Source organism: Accipiter gentilis, chromosome 30 (genome assembly GCF_929443795.1).
Source record: "Accipiter gentilis chromosome 30, bAccGen1.1, whole genome shotgun sequence".
NCBI classification, from domain to species: Eukaryota; Metazoa; Chordata; class Aves; order Accipitriformes; family Accipitridae; genus Astur; species Astur gentilis.
Genome location: NC_064909.1, coordinates 15,163,782 through 15,184,298, shown reverse-complemented (window position 1 = coordinate 15,184,298; position 20,517 = coordinate 15,163,782). Strand labels below are relative to the sequence as shown.

General features: G+C 41.0%; 1 protein-coding gene across 4 annotated transcripts in view; it reads left to right on the top strand.

Moving 5' to 3' along the window:
• Positions 1 to 10,317: 10,317 nt before the first annotated feature.
• TMEM63A (transmembrane protein 63A) overlaps positions 10,318 to 20,517 on the top strand; it is a 42,507-nt gene continuing 32,307 nt past the window's right edge. For 3 of the 4 annotated variants that reach the window (XM_049833447.1, XM_049833445.1, XM_049833448.1), the window contains exons 1-7: positions 10,318 to 10,427; positions 11,466 to 11,598; positions 12,542 to 12,738; positions 15,619 to 15,698; positions 17,271 to 17,334; positions 18,767 to 18,804; positions 19,979 to 20,121. In XM_049833447.1, the coding sequence (XP_049689404.1) occupies positions 12,553 to 12,738; positions 15,619 to 15,698; positions 17,271 to 17,334; positions 18,767 to 18,804; positions 19,979 to 20,121 (511 nt within the window). In that variant the 5' untranslated portion in view covers positions 10,318 to 10,427; positions 11,466 to 11,598; positions 12,542 to 12,552. The remainder of the gene's footprint in view (positions 10,428 to 11,465; positions 11,599 to 12,541; positions 12,739 to 15,618; positions 15,699 to 17,270; positions 17,335 to 18,766; positions 18,805 to 19,978; positions 20,122 to 20,517) is intronic. The other variant, XM_049833446.1, reaches the window with a different exon arrangement.

Genomic DNA, 20,517 nt, shown 5'->3' with positions numbered 1-20,517 from the left:
GTGCACGACCACCAACACGAGCCGGCAGCGTGCCCAGGTGGCCAAGAAGGCCAACGGCATCCTGGCTTGTATCAGAAATTGTGTGGCCAGCAGGAGCAGGGAGGTGATCGTCCCCTGTACTCGGCATCGGTGAGGCCAAACACACCTCGAGTCCTGTGTTCAGTCTTGGGCCCCTCACTACAAGAAAGACATGGAGGTGCTGGAGCGTGTCCAGAGAAGGGCAACCAAGTTGGTGAGGGGTCTAGAGAGAACAAGTCTTACGAGGAGCGGCTGAGGGAACTGGGGTTGTTTAGTCTGGAGAAAAGGAGGCTGAAGGGAGACCTCATCGCTCTCTACAACCACCCCTTGCAGATTCTGTGCCAAGTTTCCGTAGCAAGCGGCCTTCCAGTAATTGAGAAGTGCCCCCCGTTTTCCTGTCATGCTAATACACTTGGAATACTATTCTTATTGCATCTCCGGCAGCGAGTAGCCTGGCTTAATTATGGATTGTATTTCCTCCAGTTAGTTTCAGCTCTAATAACTTTTGCTTCACTGAACAGACTTTCCTCTTCTGCTAAGAAAAAGAGAAAACGGATCACTTTTTCCCAAGTCAGATAGATAGAGAAAGAATAATGCTATATTCTAGCAGCTGTAATTTATTTCTGTTACCAGCAGAAGCTGCAAAGGCACAAAGATTATGAACTACATGTTAATGGAAGTTGAATAATTTGCATTACTAACTTCACTAGAAGATGTTTTTCCTCTGCAGGCCAAAAAATAAAGATGAAAGGCCACGATGAGTGAGATCTAAAAGGAACTTCTTCTGCTAAGCATTGTGAGCTGTCATGCAAGATAGTAATTTGTTAGTGTAGTGCAAAAAAAGAAAAAGGGCTGCTCCTTGCACAGAAAATTACAAAAAACAGTGCAAGGTTGTAGAAGACAAAATTAAGTCATAACACGCACAGACATGACAAGATAGAGTCGATAAATACTTTAGACTTCTCTAATTTGGTACATCAGATGGTGTGTGGAGTAGCTGCCCAAAGGCTTCCATTAGTCCTCACTGAGATATTTAAAATTAACTTTGGCAGTGCCTTAGCAGATACATTGATTGGAAAAAAGATACCTGCAACAGCAGGAAAATGAGCTAAACTACTTATATAGTTGTTTTCCATCTGTAACATCTGCTGCTAAAGTGACTTTGGGGCTATTGTGTGTCAGTAGGTTTTACACCATGGAACCTAGATGTATTCAGTTTCAAAATAATTACTTGCACATGGCTTTTTTCCTTGATGTTAACAGCACGCTAGTGCTGTGATCAAAAAGGTAATGAAGTGGAATTCTGAATGGGTCCAGCAACAACACCAGACCTGCCTGCCTGAGCTCTGGGTGAGCTGGGCTGATACTGGGGGAGGATGTCTGAGAGGCTTCCAGGGGAGCCAGGAGATTCAAGAGGTACCAAACAATCTCCTTGGAAATGACGATCTGGATCAGACTACAATCCCTCATCCCGATGCTTACTGTTCCTCCTCTTTAAACAGAAAGAGCCTGGCCTAACTGGCTGTAAACATTGCATTGAACTTTGCAGGCGTCTTTTCTTTGTCTTCAGAGTTCTGCCACCTCTTTTGAGAATGGTCTTAAAGGGCTATGAAATGCATTTTAAAAGATTTTAGATCTGTTAATACAATTTCAAGTCATTAACATTAACTCATTTTTTTAAAGCGTAGTGAGCTGTTTACTATTTATGCTGATTTATTATTTATCCTGTTCATTCCATTCCCTTTCTGTCTAGATTGGGTACCTCATTACACCTTTGAGAACTGCATAATAAGAAATATCAAAATAGCCCCCCTAATTTTCTTTTGCCTTCAAACAATGCTGCAATGTTCGGAAAGGAGGGTGTGTGGATAGACTGCTTCTACTCAAGCAGTTACTACAAAGCTGTTTTCACTTAAATGTTTATATTATTGTTGTATTGCTTTTGTAACTTTTTTGGTATGTTATTACTTTTTAATGAAAAAGACTTCAGTAGGAAAGAACTGGAGAAAATACAGTTCCTTGTATATTTGTCTACAAAACAGAACACAAAGGGGTATTTTACTTCATGGCACAGGTTAAATTATGTAATTTCCTGCCACATACCCATATCCATGTAAACAAGGGGTATAAAGTCTTGGTTTTAACATGGCCCTTGTAAAGAGTAAAATAAAGCTGTGTGACCTGACTAGTTTTAATCCTTTTAGCATTCATACTACAGGACCCTGGGAGATGCATCATGGTCATTTGATTTTAAAAGGGAATCCAGCCACACTTGGCCAGGTCACTTGAAGCGTGAAACACAAACTTCAGTTGTTTTTGTGTTTTTTTTTTCTTTTCTTACCTCGCCATTTGCTTACTCAGAAGCATTAATCCAGGAATGGCCAATATTTCCACATAGCAACCAAATGCATTTCTGAACCTTAATTTTGGATTCAATGAGATTCTGCAGGAAATGCCATGCATTTGAAGCGGGTATCTGTTAGCTTTCCAGGCTGAATAACTACAGTAAAGACATGGTGTCTAAAATCTGTTTTATTTATGCAGCATGGCTGTTAGCTTCAGCAGTTGCCAGTGCAGAATCCAGGGTCTTTTGACAAATCATACACGTGGAGAAGAATTTCAAAGGCACAAAAAGGAATTCAGAGTCCATTTTTCATTGATTTGAGCAAAACTTGGGTGCCTGCCTCTTCTCTGCTTTGATTCTAAAATAGAGCAAGGAATATTTTACCTCTGTGACAGCAAAACTAGAAATAAATTACTACAATCAGAGCAGAGACATAGATGACCCCGGAATTAACTTGAGATACTTACTCAGTTTGACCAGATCTGTTAGAACACCTCAAAGGCAGACTACAGGAAAACAGTATTTTCAATGAAGTTCAGGTTCTGCAAATCCAATAGAAGGGATTTGAAAAGCACGATGTGCAGCAGACTTGGAAGACTGGCTCTTAAAACTCTTCGGAGGCTGCACTGCTTGATTTGTTCTCAGTCCCTTGTGGTAGGAAAGCTTACCTCTGGACTTCACCATGTTCGCAGGTTGGTAAACTCTTAAACACATGCTGTCCCAAATAAGAAAATGCTCCAATTCATAGTGGAACATGAAAATATACTATTGCCTGGGCTTGCCTTGAAACTGATCCAGAAACCACAGCAATCATAGAACACAGCTGTCTTGTTTCCTAAGGAAAGTGGATGGGAACTGGTTTCTTAACACAATTTCATGTCCTCTCAGAAACGCTCTCACTGTGATAATTTGAATAATAAGTTCAAGGTCTTACATTGGCATATGAAACCCTTCTAATCTTCACAGGAACTACGGCGCAAAGGAACTACGATCAACCTGGCTCGCTGTTCCCCGGAGGAGCTGGCAATTTGGGGCCTTAAACCTCAGGTCTGCTCATCTCAGGGCAACGCATTCAGCAGTACCAGCGTCTCTCAGCTGTGCCCGTACAGTCCCAGGAACTGATCCAGACAGGGTGTAAAAGAAAAGGTGCCCCGTGTTATGAAGGCAGCAATTGTTTGCCTAGGTGCTCCCACGCTACATGGACCCCTCCAGAAACTCCCACAAAGTGGCTGTGCCACTTTACAGGACCAGCTTTTAACTCCTCCCAAATTAATTCTGATCACTCACTTCATTATAATCTGGTATATAATCTCAATATATAAACATCTGCTTTACTGAATCTGAGTATATGAACATCTGCTTTATTGAAACTGTACAGAATGGGAGAGCTGGAAAGGGAGAACAGGAAGGGAGAGCTGAAAAGATTTGGGCTCTCTTCCCAGTTCTGTCCCTGAGTCAGGATAATGACCTTGAGCAAATTGCCTTGGCCAAAATTTTCAAGTCTGTATTTAGATACCAAAATAAATAACCTGGTTTTCAAAGGTGCCAGCCAACCACAGCTTCTATCAACAAAACCCTAATCACCAATAGACTCCAACAATTACTGTACATAAAATATCTTAGTAAAACAAGAGATATCCCTCTTGCCATCTGTTACTGCTTACTTACAGGGAAGAAAGTTCTCCATTGACCCATAGATCACCCATGTGTTTAAGCTCAGCTTGCAGTGACTACATTACTTTCTCTTTTCACACAGATCTGGCCACACTCTCACTCATGAGGCAATGATGTCCAACATGCCAAGTACAGCTGGAAGAGATGCAAGGGAATACCTTTATACCCTTTGCATACATTTGAAAGGAGAAAGATGGAACAGAAAGAAAATAAAGTGATACAGAGAAAATAAAATCATCACAGAAAAGGAAATACGAGAAAGGATAAATGGGAGGAGGAAATAAACTACTACAGAAAGGAATGAAAAAGTGGATAGGGAGGGATGAGAATGGGAAAGTCAGAAGGTATGGTGATAATATGTCCAGCAGGTGATCACACGCTAAGCAATGGCCAGTATTTAAGCAACTCTTCTTCCCTAAAGTGGAGATGCCAAAAAGTGTCCAGCAAGGACCCACATGCCTGCAGTGTATCTCGAGTGGCAGTCATGGCTCAGAGGCATCCAACAGGTTGGATGCTGCTGCACCCCACCATTTCCAGTCATGCTCTAGTAAAGCCAGGCCCTGGGTGCGGGATCATCCTCGCTGGAAAAAGCCACACTGCCCTTGGTCATGGCTGTTTCCCTTTGCGATAGCTCTTCACGGCTTCCTGCTTAAGCCACTTTGCATCCTATCACCAATTTGCCCTGGACACTTGCACCTCGCGTACCCAGCACCTGACCCCCTGCTTAGGCTCACCAGGATCATCCTGCTGTCATTAGTGGCCCCCCGCGCTCGCCCGCTGTGGCATGTATCTGCAAAGAAGCCAGGTCACTGCTGCAGTGGAAAACGTAACAGGGACCTTCTCGGCTCTTTGCAAAGCCAAAATCTGAATTCAACAGATTAGGCCAATTTCTAAAGGCTGAGACACACAAATCTACAGAAACCATTCTTGGTGCAAGCTCCTAGGTAGAATACAGAAGCTAATAAAGTGTAACTCAGTTCTGCTGCTTCGGGTTTGCTCTGAGTTAACCGGAGATTAGAATAAAATCAAAGCTCCTTGAAATCCTCACAGTCTGCACTCTGAATTTTTTTTCATCTGTAAACCCAGAAGTGGGAAGGGGGAATTTTTGCCCAAGGGAAAAAAGATTACTCCATTTAAAAGTCCTTTAAAAACCATTTAATCCAGATTTCTATTAAAATATATTCCTATTTTTTAAAAATATACTTATTTAAAGTATAACCACCTATATTAAGGCTTAAGATTTTGACACTTGAAAAATACCGTAAACTACATTTATAAACGTTCAAGCAGCCTGCTTGATGCTGATGCTTTAAGGGAAGTCAAGCCAGTGAACCAGGAAGGGTCATCACTGAGGCCTTGGAACCCAGTTCTTAAGTCTAAAAGCTGAGTATCTCACTGGACTCTTTGCAGATAGAGAGCGGATAAAGCAGAAGTTGTCAAACTGAGTAGTATTGGGGGGGGGGGGAAGGAAAAACTAGTTTTCCTCCTCCAATCTATTCTGATCAAAAACAGGATTTGAGAGGGTGGTTAACAAAGATTTACTTTCAGTCCAAGGTTCCAGCAAACCCTCCTGACTTGACCCTCCAGTGGTGTAGACTGCAAAACCTCCTGGAACGTTTTGTGGCTCTTATACAGGCAGTCACCCAGCTTTCTGCTCCAGGGAAAGCAGAACCTAAGGGAAGGATGCTAATGTCTGTCCAGGTCTCACCCCAGTACTGTTGCAACAAGAGTTACTATGTAAGGTCAGGACAGCTATGGAGAACAGAGGCTCTTGAGGACACTAGGGTTCTTCGCTAAAATTCACATATACTATACCTGAGAACAGGAAAACATTACAAGCTGTAAGTGGTTTGATATTTTACACTGGTGACAAACACACCTGCTCCCTGATTCACCTAAACCCAATGGGTCATGTGGCCAGGTGCTGTCCTCTTCAGTGGGAGAGACCAGATTGTGACAGATGGTTTCTCCGTCTCCCTCTCTCTCTCGGGGAGCTGCCTTAATTATAGTTAGTGCTATGCCACCTATGCATTAACTCCCTTCAGCTTCTATACACACAGGGTTAATGCACGGATAGGCATTTAGATAATATGTAGATTCAGAAAACAATGAAGTCATCCATGTTTGAGGTCACCTCGTCCTACTTTTGTACCCAAGTGTGTCACATCAACAGCGGTTGCATTTTGACAATAATAGACCTAAAAATCCTATATATCAGTAAAAGATTCTCCACCGCTCCAACTATCTGCAAAACAGAGGTTTAAAACCTCACACTGCACGCTGATGAGTGATGAGGAAGTCCATGCGATGCCCCCAGCTAAGGCATAGGCCTGTCTTAGCCCAGGCAGGCCTACGGCAAGGTTCGGCAGTTGCTGCGGCTGGGTTTGGCAGTGTTTATAGCTGGGATATCGGTACAGAAGCCTCAGAGCACTCACAGGGACGCCTCTTTAGACATAATCAGGATGATCAAAAACAATGAACTCGGTGCACAAAGTAGGGACAATAATTCACCGTTTCATAAATTAAGTTTAAATGCAAAATATGTTGTAAAAAGCTTACTTTTTTCATCTGTACTTTTCAGTATTGCTATTTTTAGATGACAGTTGCTTGTGCATTTTAATAAAATTCCAGTTTTCATCCAAATACAACTTCATGAAGATCGTGAGATAAATTAATCATGCTCAAGCATCAATACCAATGCCCCGTTTACCATTTCCTATCTGACACAAAATGCAAAATAAAAGCAAGGCAAATTTCTGTCATATATTGCTAGATAAATTTGTTTAAATATTTTGTATAATAGTCAATTCTCTTGATTAATAGAAATACATTCCAACTTTAATATAAGGCTATTTCTACCTTGAAAATCAACATATTATCTATGAATGAGAAGCACCACTACAAAAATAATTAATAAGTAGGGAGAGAAACCAAGTGTAAATTGTTAATTTAAATCAGCACTTGCTGCTTATTTGTATTATGATTAGAGTTCATTTAAATCTGTCTATCTGTCTAGATTTTTCTGTTTGTTTGCTTTTATTATACACATATTAATGCTCAGGCCTTTCAAAGGAAGACTCCATAATGCCCACGCTAAGTCCTTTGGTATACTGAGGCCTGCAAACAGATTGCTAGAAGAAGGCAAAGATTAAAAGACAGCAAAGGGCTGCCAGGCTAGAAGCCTGAATTAAATCCATTAAGATATATTTGAATAGGCAGATAAGTAAGGAACAGCAAGCTGGGCTGATGAGTTTCTTCAGAGAGAAGAAACCACAGCAAGAGTTGCCATGCATGGTAAAGCATCAGGCCACCTGCTACTCACAACCAGAGACTATTGATGTTCTGTTGGGAGTTCACCCATCAAGGGAAGTCCTGCTGTGATAAATCAAACTAAAGTGACAGTGGAGTTCTTCAGCCATAAGGTCATTTAAGAAAGTAAAGGAAGAGTCACACATGTAAGTGTAAATACCCTGCACACTTGTTCAACTTGGTGCTAAAGAGCTGTTGAAGTGAATATGGAGCATGCAAAATACAAGAAAGATTGAAGAATTTTAAATTCTGTTGACCTGCTCCCTAGGTCCTGAGGCTGGGTTTCCATCTGCTCTAGCAACATAATTAAAGGTTTGCTAACTAATGACAGTATGTGGCTTTTGTCACCAAAAGAACAGACAGTGGTAAACAAAACCCTATTTACAAGAGGTAGGGAGGAGGGAAATGTGACTCTGCTGTTGAAATTAGAGATAAACAAAATCACACCACTTAGCTAAAGAGCCTGTCTAGACAGAGGAAGAAAAAAAAAAAAAAACAAATGGCAAAAGCTTGATGTTATTCTTGTGAGAAAGAGAGGGAAAAATTATTTTGTAGCTGGGCAAAAGTCTTCAGAATGAAGAATGTCAAGACGACAATGTCAAGATCACTGAATATCACCTATTTTACGCTACAGAGTGAGATAGTCTAGCCAGAGCAAGGCCTTCTTAATTTTGAAAAATAAGGCAAGAATTAAAAGTACAAACCGCTTAGGAAATCAGTGAGAAAAGCAAGCAAACAGACTTTGGTCCTAGAAGTATAAGAGCGGCAAGCATACACTGAGGCTTCACCTACATGGTAGGTCTACTCTGCTGCAGCTACATCAGTGAAATTTAATTTAAAAGAAAATGATTATAACTATTCCACTTTGAATTCCTGTTTTGAAATAAACTGTCCACAGGAAGAGTTATTCCAGAAAAGCCAGGATAGAATAATTACTACACTCATGCCAAACAACTTTCCCACCAACATAGCCCTAAGTAGAAGAGAGTGCATTTTAAACATAATTAACATTAATTCAACAACAGTGGAATTTCTTTATTCCAGCAGTGAATCTGAACCACTCTGCTTTGAGCTGAGAACTTTTATGCCATTTTCTAACTAACATAATCGTTACGGCCAATTTAAAATCACAGATTATCTAAAATGCAGCTGCTAGATAAATTATGAAATTCTATCTTGAAATGTCTCTCAGTGCAGATAACTGGGACTTTTCCATTTTTGTGGGATGGAGTGGGGGAAGGCACATAGTACATGTACAGCCAAATGCTGCTCTCCACTGAGCAGGCATTCCTGAAACAATGATTTGACAGAGCAAAGCAACTGTCGATTAATAAAGTGGCAGGGAGCAGGATAGCGGGTATGCACGCAGAGCCCTAAAGTAATACACACATTTTGAATACATAGGGACATCAGGAGTTGATGATGGAGAGGCAGGAGCAGAACTGTCAACTGGAGGAGATGCTGACTTCTTGGCAGCTAGGATGCTCATTTCTTTTAAACATAAAAGTCAACAGATGACTGAGATTTTGGTCAGCGTAACATCAGATTGAACCTTTGGTTGTTTTTAGAGTGGGTCGCTGTTCTGAAACATCGCTGCTGCTTCATCCACGAGACTGGAGGTAGGGTGCAAATCTTTGAAGGCAAGCGGTCTCCCTGCCTCCCTCTGAACAGTTACATTTTCATCATTATCATAATTTTCTTCTTCCTCAGATGCCTGCTGCTTTTTGAGGTCAGTCATGCCAGTCAGGGGCAAAGGATGAAGACACAGGAGGAGGATGATTGTTGGCAATGCTGGGTGTCAAATGGCTGCTGAAGGAAAGGGTAGAGAAGAGGTGGACGGCAGGGCCTGGCCGTACCGCGTTTCTGGGCTGTTGGCTGGAAACAATTAACTCCCGTAAAGGATAGGACGTCCTTGTGGATGGCTGGGAATCAGTCTCATCCCAACTCTGTCATAAACCCTTGAAGTTAAACTCTCTAGGTCTCATTTTTTCCAATTTACAACATTTGAATGCTATTTCTCTCTTTATAGGTGTGTGGAGACAAGGGGCTTTGACTATTTCACGGAACATTCATTTTACTACTATTACTTAATTTACTTCAGAGCTACCTCTCTTGGTGTATGGCCTGCTCCACTTGTACTTGCACGCTTGCCCCCTTTACTAGATTGGGAATTGTGAAATCTCTCTTGAAATCTCACGTATCTTCTTCCCTTTTTGCTATAAAAAGTTCTGTTTGGACGTGGTTGCATTTTTTTTTAATGTTAATGGATACTGTGCATCACAGAGGCACACAAGGGTTTCCTCCAAACCAGAGCACTGTCGTCCACGCTCATCTAAGATTAAAACTGAGAAGTCACCAAGTACTTAGGAAATCCTTCATCCTTCACCAGCGATTTTGTCTTTAGGATCCAGCACAAAATTTTTGTAGATAAACTATGGACTAAAATAACTCTTGTAAACCATTACAGATACGATTTCAACGATACTGCATGAGGGGAAAGCTTGGCTGACGATGCTTCGGGGGCAGTTCTGGCACACTCTGCCCTCCGACTCAGCGGCTCTTGCTGACCTTGCCGTCTGGAAATAGCACCAGCTCCCAGCACAGCTCCGGCAGCCTCCTGTGCGAGAAAACAAAATCCCGCTGAACGAAACCGGGTGACCGCAGCTCCCGACCGCCATGTCACATTGGCGGCAGGTGGAAAGGGGCAGCAGGGCAAGAAAAAACGACACCAACTTCCCCTCGGGTTGTTTTAACTACGGGCTGCCTTCCCTGAGGGAAGCACTTCAGGGTCTGGAAAAGGCGGCTAGAGAGGCGAGGGGCAAGCAATGGCCCCACGGAAAGAGCCGGCCGCCTTTGGGGCTGCGCTGCCCCGGCAGGGAAGGAAGGAGGCGGGAAACCAATGGCCGCCGCCCCGGCTTCTAACCGCCGGCCCCGGCCCGGGCACGCATGCGCGGCTCCCGGGACTTGTTGCTGGGGCTCGTAACTTCGGGGCCGGGACGGCGGCTTCGGCGCCGCGCCCCGTGTGGTGACGAGACGAGAAGGGAGAAGAGAGGAGAGGAGAGGCGAGGCCGCCCCGGTGCAGGTAAGGGAGGGCGGGAGCGGGGCTGCCGGCGCTCTGTGGGGACGGGACGGGGCTGCGTGAGGCGGCCTGGGGGCAGGTCCGGCCGCGGGTTGTCTGAGAGGGTGAGGTGAGCCCTGAGGGGCGGCTGCCGGGCGGGGCCGGGCTGCCCGCGGGGGCCGGGGCCGGCCGCCTCCCGCTCCTCTCTCCGCCCGGCCGTGTTTCCTCGGGGCCTCCTCCCCGCTCTCCCGTCAGCGGCCGCAGCGGGACCCCGGCCCTCCGCGGGCTCGGGGCGGGGAACGGGCGGCCGGCGCTGCCCTGGGGGCGTCCCCTCCCTGTGGAGGGGCGGCGCAGGGCGAGGGGCTAATCCCCCGCCACGTCCTCCTTGCCCAGAGACGAGCGCGGAGCCGAGGGGCTGACTCCCCGCGCCGGTTAGGAGCGCTGGGGTTTGCCGGTGTGCCGCCAGCCCCGATTCCACGCCCCTCCGAGGGCCGGGGACACTGTCAGGGTGGCAGCCAAAAAAAAGGGAGACGGTTTCTCCTTCCCAGAGCCCGTACGGCTGCTGGCGTTCTCTGGAAGGAAGGGTCGCGACGTGCCGCTGCTTGCGCGCTCGTTTGGTCGCTGCAGCGCAACTCCACCCGTGGGAGGTCTTGCCCTTATCTTCCTGACAGCCGGCTGGTTTAAAAATAATGGCTTTCAAAAATTGGAAGCGGCGCCTGATGAGGTCCAGTGTGTTACTTAAAATTTAGCGCTCGGTCTCTGCAGTTGTTGTGATGAAGGTTTCCAAAGTATATTCAAAAAATACTGTCTCTCTTCCGTCAGCCCTAAATGTCAATCCTTAGAAAGCAAGGACAGATTCATGGCACAACTGTGTGTGTATTTTTTTTTCTTCCTGTGAAGAAACACGACAGTTGGGACGACGTTTCTTCTCTCCAGTGTCACGCAGTCCAACATTTAGTAAATGCTGTTTTGGGAGAAGTATTCTCCGTGCTGTTTTTCCACTGTTTAAAGGGAGAGCTTGTAGTTATTCATATCCTCATTTTGGTTTTGTTTTGTTTTCAGCATCCAGAATAGTGCTGTCATCAGAGACCTGTGCATTCCTTTTACAGAGGCATGATATCCCAAAAATAGTGTCCCTGGACCTTGTGTGATGAGGACCTACAATATTTGCCTTCAAAGGATAGAGTTTTGTGGGGTATGCTTTCTTTATGAATTTATCAGTCAGAAATGTGTTCTGCATGAAGCATGCTTTTGTGTAAAGTACATGGGAATCATCAAGTTAATAAGATCCGAGAAAAGAAATGTTTAAAGTCGAAAGCCCCCAAATAAGTGAGCAATTGCTTGCACTGATAAAAAGAAGGAAGAAAGTTAACTCTATCCCAGCTGAAACCAGAAGACCTTTGTATCAATAGCCAAATCTTGTGCATTCTTGTGTGTTACTACTCTTATCTGAGCAGGTCAATTGACTAAAATGAGGTAGATGGCTGTTCTCATAGAAATTTAGAAATACTCTTTGTTCTTTCTTGTTCATGATAAACTGTAATTACTATGCTGTTCTTTTAGCTGAATTCTATGCAAAAAGGAAAATCGCACAATATTTTAAGAACAGAGAGGAGCGTGTGTATTTGTGTAGTAGTTCTTTTCTGTGGAATTAGTGGTGAATTTGTTAATATTCTCAAGGTCTTGACATTTGAATAGAAAGTTCACAAGCCAGTATGTTCACACGTGCTCATCAACTAGGAGCAAAACCTTCAAACTGCTATTGTTGGAATATCTAATGCCCCATGTTACTCCTAGAATCAGAATCCAGGCTGGAATAAGTAGTTCAATGTTATAGACTAGAAGATAGAGAAGCTTAGTTTGTGTGGGTCTTCTGTAGTCTTCCTTGGATGCCTGCAGAGGACATGGTTGGTTAGATGTCTGGAATCCTTGCTTGGGCACTGCTACTAACTGAGCCTGTCAGTTATTGCAAAATATTTTACAGGGAAAGATTGTCAAATATGACTTTGCTTTCAAAATGGTTTCCTGGTTGACTCTTCCTGCACTTTTTGTACTTTTAATGTTAGCACATCTCACAAATACCAAGGCAAGCTTTTCACATGGTTGTCTCACTTTTTCTTTTCTTTTTGTTTTTTAAGGGAAAACCAAAATGAACCCTTTCTTTTTTCTGGGTTTTGGACATTCTCATCTAGTCTACTTCTGGAATAGAAGTCTACCTTTCAACTCAACAAATGAGACATACTGCTACAGCACTGCCCAGGGCAGCACAGTGCTCCAAGGAGTAACTTTTGGTGGAATCCCAACTGTCCTGCTGCTTGATGTAACCTTCTTTTTTGTAAGCCCAGTTTCTGTTTCTTGTATTGAAAATCCTTCTGGCCTTTTCAAAAGTTAGATTGTTCAGAATTCTGTTATTTATCAGGTAGGGTTTTGTTTCTGAGAATCTTCAGAATAATAAATGTGCTAAGGCCATCCTGGGAACATCAAAGCACTTTTAAAGTATTGATAAAGGTTCACGTACATGTGGGATGACAGTGTCACTGTATGTTGGATATGTAGATGTAGAGAGAGTGCAGTATTATAGGGTCTGCATGTGGAGTCATGGTGGGCTTTGTAGCAGTAGCTCAAATTTCTATGTTTTGTCTTGACTGCAAGAACACCTTTTCCTTACTCTGGGTTTAAGTACTGGGTACCTTTTCAAGAAGGGAACGCTGTTGCTAACTTGATTGTTTTTCAGAAGGAAATACAATATGGAAAATCTGTCCTTTCACAGATTTTTTAAAAATTAGGTTTCCTGAAGCCATTGAGGAAATAATGTACTGATCAGCTCAGTCCTGACCAAAGGAGGAGTATGATTAGTTGTTGGTCTGGAGGCCTGAGACTCCAATAAAACTTACAGTTCTTTCTGTTAAGTTTGGCCTAGGTGGTCTTAAGCCACCAGAAAAAGAGCTGTAGATCTTAAATTGGCCTGATAAGTGAGGTTTCTGGTAGTAAAATGAGACTAAAGGGATCACATAGTTCCTGAGTTCTACAAAGCCACTGTGTGTAAGGTCTGAGCAGGTATTTCTGTAGGAACGTAGAGGATGTTCCTAAAATTTATGTAGTGGCATTCTTTGCTATTGATTTGGTGTATGCAGCATGCTATCATAAATCCGTTTTCCAAGGGTGTACACTATTTATTGATTGCACAGCATTTAATAAGATTTAGTTGGAGTGTTTGGGGGTGTCGTCTTTTTTTTTTTTGTTTTTTTAAAAGCTGTGATTGGATTTTAAGGTACTGAGTCTCTGCTTTTGAGTTCCTTGGTCTTGAACCCTCCTCTCAAACATCATTAGGTAGAGAGTTAGATGTAGAAGAGATGTAGAAGGCTCCTCTCCAAGTACTGCAATTTATTGAGCAACTCCTGTATTCCTACATTCATGACATGTTTACAGCAGATCCCTCTAGTAACTGTAAGTTGATGGGTTTCTAAATATTATTTCTAGGCTGGTTTCCTAAGGAAGTGAGGTTTATATATTGCATTGTCTTCCCATTTTTGTCTGGCAGTTCCTCCTAATAACCGCAGAATACATTAGCTAATTTCAGCCAAAGTTGTTAAAGACTCTAGGGAACTTGATATCTTGAAATTCCTGATTGCATGAAGTTTAATGGCCAGATGAATGAGAAAGATCTAAATTTATATTCCATGTTGCGAGGAAGGCTATTATACGAAGGTTTTATTAATTGTGAAATGCAGAAATTAGCTGTGTAATCTTGACACATAGATAATCTTGACATGTATTCTGGCTGGCCAGTTGGTATTTGCATAGGATCCAAATAAGTTACATCACTAGCGCCACTTTCCAGCCAAACAAGTATGGAATGTAGGAGGAGCTAGAAGGTGAGGGTGTATGCTACATATGCATGGAAAACAGGCCTTGTTACTTCTGCTTCATTGCTTCGTACAGAGCAACTTGTTTCTTTAAAAAAAACCCAAAGAAAATGAAATGCATCTATGAAATACATAGTGATTTTGTTTCTTTGTTTTCTTAGCCTCATTCAAAAAGTGAAAATACAAAAAGTAAAAAATACATTGCAGAATGTAAAGGGAACTAGGCCTTAAGCCTCATTGTTTCTAAGACTATTCATGTTAGACATATAACTAATGATAGAGATTGCTTTAGATGTGATTAATAGAATGCAGGTGCTTATAAAACAATATGCATAAGCTGCTTCTTTGTCCCATGTGTAGCCCTCACCATGGCTGGCTTAAAATCCAGTCAAGCTGAATCAACAGAAGAAGGATCATACATCTTAGATCTAAGACATAAGAATAAGAGTGATTAACTGTAGAGTGAGATGAATTAATAGAATAACCTGAGTTATTTTCAGAAATTGAAAGGTGATCTTTGATGTGTAAGAAGATAAGTGACTGTGGTGATCGGAGACCTTCTGCCTATGACCATTAACTTCAGAAGAACTGAGACAAGACAAGCTGAGACAGGAAAATGTATTGGACTTATGAAACCACTGGAGAATAGAGAACTGAGAGTTTGTGGAAGAACACCTAGAACTTCTTTTGACAAATTAACAATTGCATATTGTTTTGGAAATCGTATATATATAGAGAAGGTGTTTTTGAGTAGTCTTTTGCCATTCACTGCAGTGGTGGCCTAACTCTGAGTTGTTAATAAAGCAAACCTAGAGAAACCCATGTTTGAAAGTCCTTTAACACAGAAATCAAATATAAGTTTCTGGGCTTTATAAGGTATAATAATACATACTTTTGCTGAGGATAAAAAAGAATTCTCATACTTGAGAAAATAGTTGAGCCCCTACAGCCTGTTTACACGACTGTTTAAAAACAAAATAAAATGTCAAGTCTTCCATCATAGTTCTGGTCATTAAGTAATGAATAATAATAAAGGTGTATTTATGAAAGTTTTGACTTCTTCTCAAGTACTACTTGCTACTTTTCCTGTCACAAACCTTCATGCACTTGCAGTTTATAAGTATTTTTGCATGCAGTTCTCCTTTTTAAATTAGAGCAGGAAGGCAGGTGTTCTGGTCCTGTGGTTCCAGACAGGTTGGTTTGTAGCATGGCCACCACTGGGTTGGTTAACATATGAGAGTTGGTTTAGGAACTAGGACAGCATTTTTTGACAGTTCCTATACACCTAAGAATAATTATTATGAAGTGGAAAAATAAATATTCAAAGATCTTTGTTTTTATTTTTCTAGATTTTAATATTACTGTTTTCCATTATAAGAAAGAGATTCTGGGACTACGGTCGTGTTGCTCTGGTGTCAGAAGCTGAAAGGTAAAGATATGCAGACTGATTTGTTGAAACCATTTGGGGAATGTGGAAGTAAGTTCAGTAAATAGGGCTTAAATTAAGTGCATTTGTATCAGTTGTGTTTGTAATTGCATGCACGTATTTGTTAAAAATGTCTTCATGCTGCTTTGTGTGAAATATGTCCCACTCACAAAGTTCCTCTTTGCAGTGTCAGTAATAAAGTTGTGTGTTTGCCATTGTCATGAATTTCATTCTACAGTTGTGGGTTAAGGAAGTGGAGGTAAGAAAATAAGCTACTTGTCTGCTAACATGTCACATACCTATGCATTGATGTTTACAGTGTGTTTCTGTGATAAAAGGATATTAACTCTTTTGTTTATCTTGGCTCAAGCCCAGTATCTTCCCAGAGCTCTCTATACAGCCTGTGCCATAATATTTTTGAAGGTGATTAAAAATAAAAAAGAAATGTATCACTGCAGGTTTCCGAAATTCTTCACTGATATTTAGTAATACTGCAAATGAGCCTTTGATTTTTTTATTTTTATTTTTTTTTAAATAGTGTTATTTCTACAGGTTGATGTCTTGGGATGTTTAAAAGCTAGCTGTTTATTTATGAAGTGGGCAAACTTTATCAGCGAGCCTCTTCCTGGTATTAGTGGTATAACTAAGTTGTGGTAAATTCACAACTAAGCAACAGGAAAGGACTCAAAACGTGGTTTTAGGTGTAATCCATGTACAATTGTGAAAAGTAGATGGTGGGGAAAAAAAAAAAAGATGGACTGTAACCGAGACAGCTAGCTCAGGCAGCAAGAATGAAGGTGCTGTAGTATAGGCTTCCATGTGAGCTGTATAGGCCTGCATGGGATAAACAGGTCCTTGAGCAGTCAGACAACTAGGAGCCTATGTTATTGTCCCTGCTGGATTGAGACCTGAGCCAGCTAGGTCAAAATTATCATAGATACACCTATGAATACGCTCCATTTTAACCTTCATTGTCCTGTAATTATGGGCATCTCACCATTGCAACATTTCTTTTTAGCAGCAAACTAAAACCAGGTATTTTGCTATATTGGAGGGCTACAGAGTCTCTAAATGTTTCTAGCCTTGCTACAGGACTGAATTTGTGTGAGGTGATGGCCCTGCAGGTAAGGGACTTAATTGTGCAGAGAAGTTCTGAGTAGTGGCTGGAAGATGAAGGAAGAGAGGTGGAGGGAAAAGAGGTGATGTCTTGTAATAAGGAATATCTGAGCAGGAAGCTAGCTTGCAAATCTGATCTACGCTAGGCTTCCAAACCTGTGTTGCATTTTCTTATGTCACTGTGCTTTAATATTCCAATAAAACATTGTTTTCTTTCTAGTTCAGTTAAATGCTCTCACACTGGGAGCTCATGTCCTCCCTTTTCAACATGAGATACAACGAAAGTTTCTATAATTAAGCATATGCTACAAGATGAAAATCACAGTTTTCACAAGTGAAAAAGTGGTGGTTTTTTTTTTACTACTTAGTTATTTCAGAATTGTTAAAGTTGAAATAATTCTGTGGGATTCCATCATCTGTTATTAAAGATACTTAAAAGCATCATTCAATGTATTTTAGTGAATCAAGATACAACCGATTGTCAACATCTTCATCAGTACCTGAAGATCTTGAATATGATAGGGTAAGTATTCTAGAGTTTTGATAAGTTTTTTTTAAATGTCAATTATTTAATGGTATTGATCATAATTTGCCATTCCACCTAGCCCAATGAACCAGTCATTAAACTGGAAGACCATCTATGTGCAGAAATTAATAATGCATTGTGTATTGTGTTTTTATAGAACCATATGTAACCTCTCTCTGTTTCCTGACAAACTATTGCCATATCACAAACCAGTGTCTTTTGTTGTTGTTTTTAAGTCACTTTTTTTTTTAAATTAGGAGGGGGTCTATGTGTTAGACCTTCAAAGGGGAAGAAAAAAAGAATACTAAATAATTTGTGCTTAAATAACAGTCCAAAAGGTTACATTATGTTCACATTGCAAATAATATCTAGTTGGTCTTTATAGTACATTGTCTTCCTCACAAAGATGAGAAAACTGGATGCAAGTGTGAGGCTAGTAATAATGCCATGTGCTCTTAATATTAAAACTGGTTTGGAGTGGAAGATAATTTTTTGGCCAAACTTTTAATTGTTTCCATCCATGGTCTCTGTGGAGTCTTTGAATTCACACACCTCTATCTTTTGTGTTGCAGTTTCAGAATGAATCATGCGAGAGTTGTCCAGTGGTGGCAGCCTACACTTTAACATGTTATATATGTATCAATTGGCTTAATATCTAGCCTTGCAACTAAATAATCATGTGAGCATTAAAAGCATACTGGTGTTTGATCAGGATTGCTCTTGTATTTGTGTAGTTTTCTTCATCTTTTTTAAAACCATAAAGTAACTTTCTCAGTGAAAATGTTGAATAAAAACATGTCTCTCTAGTTGGATACTATTCACGTGAAATGAGAGAGAAGGTTTTTTTTTACCTATACTGGAACATTCAGTGAGATGTGATCTCTGCTGTACAGTTTCATAGGAGGATTTGTAAACCTATACAAGAAGCCTTTCTGTTAACATAATAACAGCGTTGTTTCTAACTACCGTTTAACTGATTAGCTTGTATTAGACTCTCATGGAGTTTATCCTTGAAACTGGAGAATCTTTGGAAATAGTTTTGGAAAAAAAAAAAAATCACCTTTTCTGCTCTAAAACAACCCATTAAAAAATAATTCCGTAGAAGCCTCAGTCTTGACTTCAGTTCATTGGAGATGGGATTTGGATACACTTGTATAAATTCAAGAAGCCCAAACAATAAATGTGCAAGTAATAATAAAAACCCCCCAAACTTAAATACTCTCTGCAGACAGATATATAAAGTACCTTGTAAAAAGTGTGTAGAGTATTAGGTATTTTTCTGTGTGTTTCTAAATGATGATTTCAGAGCAACAAACTGCCATCTTTTTAGCTAAGAGATTGGCTTAATAGAAACACTTCTCTTACTTGTACAGATTAGAGACTATTTTTGTGTGTGTTAGCTCCTAAAAACTTCCTCCTTTATTTATAGGGGTTTTGTTCTTGGATGACAGCTGCTTTTCGAATGCAGTAAGTATATGAAATGGAAATAGTGAGCTGTGGTTTGCTTTGCTCTTTTTTGTTTTGTTTTGTTTTTTAATTAATAAAGGTGGTTATATTCAAAATTTTTTTTTTTCCTTGAGTAGGTGGAATTTAATACAAACAGTAATACAGGTGCCTTTTGTGGGGTAGAAAAAGAATATGAAAACAAGATCAGCTTATGGGAATACTTCTTCAGGATACAGTCATCCTTTTGCTGGCAGCCCAGGGACTTCCTGCTCTTGGGACAGTGTGTACCCTAAGTGAATCTATGGCATTCATGTAGATTCTGAGCTAATAACTAGGCTCTAGGCTTTTACCCTTCAAAGAGTACCGTGTGGGTGTTTCCCTGTTTGAAGCCAATAGGGCCCTGGGCAGGAAATGGGGTTTCCCTGCAAGGATTTCTGTGGTGGTTTAGTTGGGGCTGGAATTGACTAACTAGGAAAAGCCCATCCCACTGTTTCCCAGAAACTGGGTGTTAGATGTGTGATGTTTGTTTTTTGTATCTCTTGGGACTTAGTAAATCATGATTTTTAAAAATCAATTTCTAGCTTGGGCACATTGAAACAAAAAAGGGGTAGGGATTGAGCCTGTCTTTCTCCGTTTTTGCTAGTTCAGTTCCTTCCTTTTTCAAGAACTCCTATTTTAATGATCTGTCCTGCTGACAATGGATAGATGATGAGAGTTCATTCCAGAGCCTATTAATGTCATCTGTTAATTGGGTGTCATAAGAGTAAGGTGATTCTGTTGTAATTTTCCTCATGGGGCGCCTTTATGGAGGTGAGTGAACACTGTCACAATGTGATCTTAAAGTTTGAGAGCTAGACTTAACACCTTGTGACTGTCATGAAGCAGGTCACAGCAAATGACTTTGTCCTCTTTTAGGGTGATAAAAAAGAACTTGGATTTATATTTGCTTTTCAGATTACTTGGTTTCCCGCTTAAATTCCCTTATGTTAATTTTTGTATTTTGATACTGCCCAAGAAAAAGACACTTTTGGAACCTAAATTTATGCATGAAAGAACACACAATGTTGAAAATCAATAAGCATTGATGGAGATATCACTGGGTAGACTGAGAAATTAGTGTATGTTCAAAAACCACCCCCCAAAACCCCAAGAATATTAAGTAGACTGACCGTGTGCTTTTCTGTCTATGATGCAGTGATGACGAGATTCATGAGAGATGTGGTGAAGATGCCATACATTACCTTGCCTTCCAGCGTCACATCATCTGTTTGTTGATTGCTGTCAGCATTTTGTCTGTGTGTGTCATATTGCCTGTCAACCTATCAGGTGATCTACTTGGTAAGAAATTTTTTTGTATTCTGAGAAGAATTTTGTGTTTTATATAATTGCATTTTTTTATTTTGGTAAACTTTGTAATATTTTGTTTGTTTGTTTTCCCCCCCTCAGTCTGATATGTGTGTCATTTTTGTGTGAAATTTGCACAAGAGTAGAGGGTTCTTTAAACATCTGGCAAAAACTGTTGTCAGAAACAAGATTGCAGACCACATGCAGACATAGATGACCAGACCTAGAAGGCTCAAGGCAAGGTTAACTTGACCTATGCCCTCTTAACTGGTGTTTATCTAAGCACTCTATGGATTTTATTGGTGTTGATTGCCGATGGAAACTGTCTTCACAGTTCAGAAATCTTTTTCTAGTGTCCAGTCTGAATCCCTTTTGCTTTAATCCAAGATC